Genomic DNA, 8,804 nt, shown 5'->3' with positions numbered 1-8,804 from the left:
TTTCCTTTTCCTCAGATGGACAGAATGGATCCTTTGCAGGCTGCCCCAGCACTCCAAATACGTAGAGGTCTGAGACCCTGGTTCTTGGAAAGCTTGACAACAGGTGGAAACAAGCCTTGAACCCAGGCAGCTAAAAGCCAGGGTGGCTTTTCCTAGAGGTTCAGGGGCTGAGCCCTTCTCCACCTGTCTTGCTTGGGACAGCAGGAACTGTCATCTTCCTGCTCTCCTAGCTCTAACCTCACAGATAAGATCAGCCCTGAGACAAGAGCATAACCTTCACTGCAGGGCTTTAGCTGGCAAAGGACTCTGACTCAAAGCAGTAACTTCCATCAGGGGAGGAAAGATAAGGAACGGTCACCTCTAATCTCCATGAGAGGATGGCCACGCTCCAGTGCCTTTCTGTGAACCCGCAGCTTGACATTTCTCATCACGGGACTTGTTCACGACCGAGTGTGTTGCTGCTTTCTGAATGAAAAAGGGCGAGTGTGGACAGGTTCATTTCTTGAGCCGCTCCTGCAAGGTGGGTTGTGAATGAGAGACTGAAGGACCTGGGGGTAGACAGAGAAGAAGCCTGCTGTCGATGAATGAATGCTTGTGGAGAAAAGGCATAAAGAAGCAAATCTTAGTGTTGAATCCACTTATGTGTGCAGCCCCCATGCTTAATTCAGGATTCTAGCTATTGTGACAATGAGAATGTAAGAGAATATAAGATATGAAAGACCTGCTTAAACAAACCGTGGCGTCTGCTGACAACAGAGTATTAGTTATAGATATATTAATTACAGGTAGTCATTAAAAAGGATTAAATGGATCTATGTGTAGAGGCACGGGAAGATGCTTACATTTCGTCAAGTTACCAAAGCGACATGCCCAGTGTGAACATTTTATGTGGAACTGATCATAAGTGTGCGGGAGATGGATGAAGGATGCTTGTCACAGTGTTTACCATGGTTGTCTCTGAGGGTGGGATCTCAGGGGACTTTGGGCTTTTCTGTTTCCATTAGTTACAGGGAGCATATATAATTTTAGAACCACAAGCTATATTCATTTAAATTTTAAAAAAGCAGACTCTTTGCATTCTTTCTTGATGACCTCATTCACTTCTACTATGTGTAGTTTTAACAACTGGGATGATGGCAGGATTTTCCTCACAGGTTGTTTGTTGTGAGGATGAAACAATATGAAAGCACAGACTCGTTGCTCAATACCTGCTGGCTGAACAGCTTTAAACAGAAGCGGACTGAACATTTTTCCCCCTTACAACAGGAACCGGGAGGTAGAAGGGGGTGAGAAAGGCTGAGTCACTGCCTTGTGTTTGGATCCTAAATCCGTTAAGCAGCAAACCTGGGCTGCCATGCTGGGCCACTTGGGCACTTTCATATTCCAGTGCATGCGACCCAGACGCTTCGGGACTGGTACCAACTGGAGCTGGGCAGTGTGGCGGCCTGGCCTGTGACTTGAGGCCCAGAGGTGAAGACAACAGCTGGTGTCCTCCTTTGTCACGTGGGGGAGTCTGGCACTCGCCCTTGGGCGAGGACTGCCTAGTCAAGCATGGGAAGGGCCTGAGACGGAACCCAGAGCCTTGGGACTCAGGAGATGCTAGTTCCTTCCCTTGAAGGAGGAGTTTTCCAGGTGGACGAGAAGGGTATTCTAGGCTTGGGAAGGGACAGAAGTACAATAATGCTGCGCATTCGGACCTAAAAAAGCAGCCAGTTTGTTACTCCTAACAGGCACGAATTTGACTGTTGATGTTAAAATCAGTTTCTTTGAAGAGTCTGTAAACTTAGTTTTTGAAACTGCCTGCCCAGAATGAAACAGAAATGTATTGCTGGCATACGTAATTCTAATCTACAGAAATGTGGCACCACCCTGCTCCCCACGCTGAAAGGCTGCTGAACTCCCTCGGAGGGACTCCCTGAGTGGACACAGCCACCAGCACACAAAGGGGACACTGGCAGTCCATGTTGATATTGGACAATGTTCTGGGAAGCCCTCAGAATTACAGTGATTTTTATTTTATTTTTAAAAATATCTTATTTACTTATCTGAGAGAGAAAGAGCGTGAGAGAGAGAGCATGAGCAGGGGAGAGGGGCAGAGGGAGGAGAAGCAGACTTCCCGCTGAGCAGGAATCCCGATGTGTGGCGCGATCCCAGGACCCTGCATCGATCCCAGGATCCTGGGATCACAACCTGAGCCAAAGGCAGACGCTTAGCCTCAGATGGACAGAATGGATCCTTTGCAGACTGAGCCACCCAGGCGCCCCTACAGTAATATTTTAAAATGCTTGTTGTTGTTCCAGGTCTCAGTCTCTTGTCCCTCAAAGCATGGATCTGACAATTTGCAACCCTAGACTTAGATGGATGAGACAGAAGGATCAACTAGAGGATGGGAGAAAAGGCCTCAGAGCACAAGAGGTATTATTTTTCTGACTGGCTTCTAGCAAAATTTAGGGATTCTAGCAAAAAGCCACGCTCTATTGCTAACAGATACGAAACTCCCTTTTTAAAATGGGCCAAATTTGTTAGATGTATAACAGCTAGTACTTTCAGTGTGTTATGTTGAACAGACCCTGTACTAAGAGCCTTACATACATGAGCTCATTTAATCCACACGGGTATTGCAGGAGGGAATTACTGTCATCACTGGGAACTTGCTGAAAAGCAGAGTAAGTTTACGTGCCCAAGGTCATACTTCTGTTGAGCAGAGTAAGTTTATGTGCCCAAGGTCACACTTCTGTCGAGAAGCCACTTCACTAGAGAACTGTTTATATATAAGAGAATGTCACAGTTTATGCATTGACTCTCCAGTGTGACCACATCTGATCCTCGCACTTGCCCTGGAACTGGTTATTTATCTCGCATCAAAAGGGAAATCATAGGGGCACCTGTGGTTCAGTCGGTTAAGTGACTGACTCTTGTTTTTGGTTCAGGTTGTGATCTCAGAGTCGTGAGATTGAGCCCCACATCGGGCTCTGTGCTTGGCACAGAGCCTGCTTAAAACTTGTTCTCCCTCTCACTCCCCCCACCGCCCCACCCCGGCACTCTTTCTCTAAAATAAATCTTTAAGTATGGCTCAAAAGGTGAGGGGGCACCCCAGAGCTTCAGGGTTTTCAGAATCTAGGTCTGGAGCTCTTTCTTAAACTCAGGGGTCTGTGAGTTCTTTATGAACAAATTGTCTTTTTGATTAGATGATAATCTCTAAAACACATACACACACACCTTTGGAAATAGAAATGTATAATTTGAAAGATATTTTCTTTAGTTCTTAAGTTGTACTTTTCAGTATTCCTTTGGGTCAGTAAAGATCCTTCCATTAAAGGGACTTGATTCATTCCCAACTTTGAGAAACTATCTTTACCAGGCCCCTTCACTTGGTGATAGATTTTAAAAATGTTATTTTCTATTCAAATTTCAGTCTGTTTTTGATATAGCTTAATTAAAAAAAAACTCTCCAGGTGATTTAACAAGGTGAACTAAAAGCAGGGCTATTTGACTAGGTTTGAGGTGGTTGCTAAGGTTTGTTCAATAGAGATCAGAAACACAAGCTTTAAAGCTCCCGCACTGAGGCCGGCAGGGTCCCGCCCACCTGACCCTTCTCAGGAAGTGGCCCGTGGGACTAAGGGGCACACGTCTTCGAGAGGGCCAGGCTGTGGAGGTGCCAAGCACCCCACACACCAGGAAAAGCCCTAGGCAGTCGGAAGAGCAGCTGAAGCTTCTCATGGCAGAATGGCTGCTGGCGTTCTGCCTGTGCTCTGTCTCTCCCATGTAGCTTTAAAGGTTCTGCAGCTTTTACCCAAGCTTAGGAGGCCCACTCCAAAGAAGGCTGAGAACAAGCTAGAAAGAAAGAGGTATTTTCCTGAGCCCTGAGATGAAAATCCAGATGGAACACTGGCTGATAACCACTGGAAATGGGCACGTTCCCTGGCAATTTTGTTTTAAAATCTTGCTCTAAATCATCATTTTAAAATAAGCCTTTTTACAATTTTACAAGGGACCCGTTTGTACTTTACACATGCGGATCCCTTTAGGGCAGCGGGATATTGAGGATGAGCAATTGGAGGCCCAGAAACGCTTGTGTAAGCCGTGGTCACACTGCAGGCAGAGGCGAGGCTGGGCCAGCATGCTGTCCATTCCGTCACCCCCAGTTACATGTGCTAACAGCTAGTGTGCACGCACTGTTTAATAGTTTTATTTTTAAAGGAAAAACAAGCACAACTGAGAAGTAGCTAAATTACAGGTGCGGCAAGCCTTTGTAGCCCCATGGCGTGCCCCCGAGAATGCCAGTGCCGTGTGCCGTGTGGCAGCCGAATGAGATGGCACGCGGCACCCAGGAGGAAGTAAACAGCATCACGGATTCATAGCAAATGTCAGCACATGTGTAACAGGCAGAGGAAAAACACCTTACGTGATTCTTCTCTGTAGGCTGAAGATTTTATTTTTCGAACCTTTCAGGGGAATCAATTCCATTTACTAAACCTTTGTAAAATGCCCCAGAAGCCAGGGGGCATGGGGTTAAGCCATGCTGTTAAGAATTGGCCCTCTCCAGGTGGAGTCTCCCTTGCAGATTACCTGGAAGTTACAAAGAGGCACTTCGAGAATATGAACCTTTGAAAAAGCCAATCTTTTTCCTATTTTTCCGATTTGGGCTTGTTTCCCACTTTTTTGTTTTCAGAGGAGTTGAACTCTTACCTTTCTTCATTTAAAGCAAACCAAAGCCCATCTTAAAGAATTACAAGGCAGGAACAGGCTTCTGTGGAAGGGCATCTGGACTCAGGGCTACGCACGCCCGGACGGGGGAATGTCAGACTCTGCCCGCTCAGGACAGACAAGAGGGGAAGCCAGACACCTCTCTGGGTAGAAGTGCTGCCCTCGCTGCTTTGTAGGGGTCAAGAGTGTAGGGAATACAGACAAAAAATGTGAAATAAAGGGTGTTTGTAACAGCCCATTGTAGATGGCAGACTCCCAAGTGAGAAAGGCGGTTTTAAGCTTGAAACACCAACCGACAACTTCGGTTCCTCTCTCCCCATCACACTGTTATTTCAAACATCAGCACAGGAAACAGAGTGATTTCCATTAAAACAAAAGTTCATTTTCTTGTGCCAGAATGTATATAAAAGGCCAGAGATCAAAGTCTAACAGTTTTCCTATGTTCCAACCTTTTTGTCCCTACAGTATATAAATAACCTACTCCTAAGTTTATTCCTCACATGACAGTAGCTAGTTTTATTTCATGAATAATGTGTCCAAATGAGTTAATTTGCTTTCGTCACTGTGCGTGAGTCAAAGTAGGTCAATTGCAGGCTCCATGCAGACTTCAGAAACTGGACACGTGACTTGAGAACACACAGGAGAGGGCGAGCGGGAGCTCTGAGCATCAGAAGCTCGGTGGACTTGGTCAGCAGACGTCCGGCCTGGCCCCGAAAGTAGTTTCCAGTCTCCGCAGCTGCAGGATGAGGGTGAAGCTCCTTGCCAGGGAGCCAGGGTGGGTCAATTTGCTTAGCTCAGCCTCTCTCCCGAGTATTCAAAATATCTTGAATTTTTATTTTCTGCCAGGGAGGATACTGCATCAAGGTGGGCTGGTGTGGCCATCACTTCAGTGTCTTTACCATGTACGGTCCTTGTAATCTGTAGCCAATCTTTCTGTAATAATTCCTGGTGCCGACACCTGTGAAGCAGCAGAAAACCGAAGTCAAGTCTCTACGAAGCCTAACTTTAGTAAAACCCTCAAAAGCCAGCAAACACTCCCCTCAGAGCTCACCTTTCCCACTCTCACTCAGAGACCAAGTTCCAGTCCAGACTGAATCTCAACGAGTTTGGAACATTTTTATTATTTTGAATTCAAGCCACATTAAAATACAGAAACTGTATTTTAGAGCCTCACGAACGTATTTCAATCCTGCTGACACCACCCCGTGAACGGAGCCAAACAGTAGTTCGGTCTCTCGGGAGCTGAGAGAAGAGGGTGGGGAGGCGGGGTCTCCACAGAGCGCCAATCTCCGGGGAGCTGAGAGAAGAGGGTGGGGAGGCGGGGTCTCCACAGAGCGCCAAGACGCAAAGGGCACTAAAGGAAAAGCTGCGCTGTAGTGTCAGCGCCACACTCCCGCAGCGTCAGCGACCATTTCAGCAAAACAGCGGTCACATTAAATCAATGCTACTTAATTTGCATTTTATTAAAGTTTTGTTTGTCTTAATTGGCATATTTACTTCCATGTATGAGCAGTATAACTACCAGGAGTTTATACTAGTTTTAAGTTTGCATGCATTTAAACAACTTGGCTGATTTAAGTCAATAACGAAAAATCCATGAACTTACTCTCTTTAGAGAAACATTATCCTAAGTGATGCCTCTAAAGTAGTAAGAGTATTACACGTAAGAAGCTGAGCTCCTAAGAGGAGAGAGCATGGCTTCTCAGGTAGTATCCGTAGGAGTGGTTAAGAGGATGGGCTTTGGATCAGTTTGCTATGGGTCTGAGACCTGGACCCGTCATGGCATAGGTCTGTGGCCTGGGCCACTTACTTACCTTCCCTGATTATTTGATTGTCTGTAATAACGTACTTATGTCTTAAAGATGTCGAGTATTAAATGAGAGTCTATGAAATGTGATTAGTTCAGTCTCAAAAAGGCCAATTCCTCAGAAACACTGGTTGCTGTCGTTATTCTTTTAAAGCTTTTTATGACTTGGTACCTAGCTGCTTATATTTCTAGCTTCATCTCTTGCTACAACTCTCTCCCTAAACACTATGCTTCAGCCTTGGTGAATTTAAAATATTTCCAAGTTCTCTGCATATGTCTGGCTCTTTCTTTAGCTTCCAGGTCCTTGCTCATGCTGTTCCCTCTAGCAAATTAACTGAACCCGAGGAGGGAGGTAGTGGAAACTTCCATTTATAAGTCAGAAGCACAGGTAAGAAGCTGGACTTGCAATGGGCATCTGAAGTGCAGACATTCTTGTGGGCCTGAGCCCTTAACCTGTGGGATCTGATGCTATCTCCAGGGAGACAGTGTCAGAATGGAGTTAAATTGCAGGACACCCAGCTGCTATTGCAGAATTGCTTGATGTGTGGAAAACCGCTGCATCTGGTGTCAGCATAAGTAGTCACGGAGCACTGTGTGCAATGTGAATGAAAACAGCGTGTTTCTTTACCGTGCTTTGCCCCCATAGCTCTCCCCATAGTGGACTGTGTCGCTGCTCTGCCTCCCTGTGCGGTGGAAGTTCTATTTATCTTGTTCCTCACTTTGTATTTCTAGTACTGCGGATTGTGCCTGGAATCAAATAATTGTTCGCTCTTCCAAGTCTAGCCTAGTTCTTTAGCCCAAACCTTTGCTATTTAGGAACAGGCCTTCCCACCAAGTTTTGTTTTCCATCCCCTTCAAAATTTTTCAAGTGTTTGGAAAATGGAACTGAAGCTGGCACGATGGAGGTCGCAAAACTGTCCCGTGAGAACAGGTCACTGGAGACTTTCCCTTTGAAGTCGAGGATTACTGATACTCCATCTCACACAACTGCACCTTGTCTCTGCATTTCTAATCATTACTTCTGTTCAACACTGTGGCTTGGGGTAGAGCAAGGGGAAAACAAAAACACAGTACAGGTCACGTGGCATCTCAGACCCCTGAATACAGCAAGAAGGCTGAAAACCGCCAGAGGGGCACAACCTCTCCTAAAGTTCTCTATCCATAAGCATATCCTATAACCCAGCAATTATACTCTTGAGTGAAAAGAGAAATGAATGCTTACATCCAACAAAAGACATTATTTATAATATCCAAACAGGAGGTTCATCCATGTTCTTACAAATAAGCTATAGTTCCTTTTTTCATTGCTGTGTGGTATTCTATTGTGTGAAAATACAATTTATCCATTCAATTAATATATATCACAGACCTAATGTGTATGAAAGAAACCAGATATAAAAGGTTAACACAAGTTCACCTGTTAACACCAAGTTCAGGCAGAGGTAAAACGAATTTTATGGTCCTAGAAGTCAGAGTACTGGTTACATCTGGAAGATGATATGGACTGAAAGAGGGAAGGAGAAAGTCTTCTGGAGTGCTGAAAATGTTCTATCTTAATCTAGTAGTTACATGGGAACGTAATTTACATGCAAAAATTAATCAAGTGGTGTGCTTAACATGTACTTTTGCATGTAATATCTCAATTAAAAAAAAAACTCCAGAGGGACAATTCATTTAACAGCTGTTTTAATGTATTTTGACAAATCAATTTGTCCAGAGAATTCAGTGAACTAAGGCAGAAGGAATAGGATCAGTGGCCCACTCCACACTGAACCCCCAAGTTGGACAAACCACCAGGAGACCTTTGCACATACTTCCCCTACCCACGAAGAAGCTAGAAATCATAGCCCCTCTCTCCATGCTAGCTACATCCCTTACTTATCGTCCTGTTGTTTTGGTAATCATGCTGTGCTTTATTTTACTTGCATGTCTAGCTCCCCTCCTAGAATGTAAGCTCTTTGAAGTCAATGACTTCCATCATCAGGGCTTAATAAGTGTCTGGCATATAATGAATATGCGATAAATGCTTGCAGATTATATTGACTGTATTCAGTTATCATGTTGTGTACATATGAAGGAATGTGCTCCTGGGGATGTCTTTAAAAAAAGAAAAAAAAAAAAATTGCCTCTGTGTTGTTAGGTGCCAGGCAGTGGGAATGACTCAATGTAAAAGGCATTAAGGGAAGGACTTCTTCATCTAGTTACAAGTTTTCTACCTTGTTAACTTAAAAGATTTAGAGGCAGCTTTTTAATTTATTATCTCTAATAAAACTGCCATTTCTGGCTTTTT

At 44.7% G+C, this 8,804-nt stretch overlaps 1 protein-coding gene across 3 annotated transcripts in view; it reads right to left on the bottom strand.

Moving 5' to 3' along the window:
* Positions 1-4,354: 4,354 nt before the first annotated feature.
* ELP3 (elongator acetyltransferase complex subunit 3) overlaps positions 4,355-8,804 on the bottom strand; it is a 97,276-nt gene continuing 92,826 nt past the window's right edge. For all 3 annotated transcript variants that reach the window (XM_081810547.1, XM_081810559.1, XM_081810553.1), the window contains one exon: positions 4,355-5,665. In XM_081810547.1, the coding sequence (XP_081666673.1) occupies positions 5,589-5,665 (77 nt within the window). In that variant the 3' untranslated portion in view covers positions 4,355-5,588. The remainder of the gene's footprint in view (positions 5,666-8,804) is intronic.

This window comes from Leptonychotes weddellii, chromosome 2 (genome assembly GCF_054177405.1).
Source record: "Leptonychotes weddellii isolate Sample4059 chromosome 2, ASM5417740v2, whole genome shotgun sequence".
In the NCBI taxonomy this organism is placed as follows: domain Eukaryota; kingdom Metazoa; phylum Chordata; class Mammalia; order Carnivora; family Phocidae; genus Leptonychotes; species Leptonychotes weddellii.
This window is presented reverse-complemented; position numbering and strand designations above follow the sequence as displayed.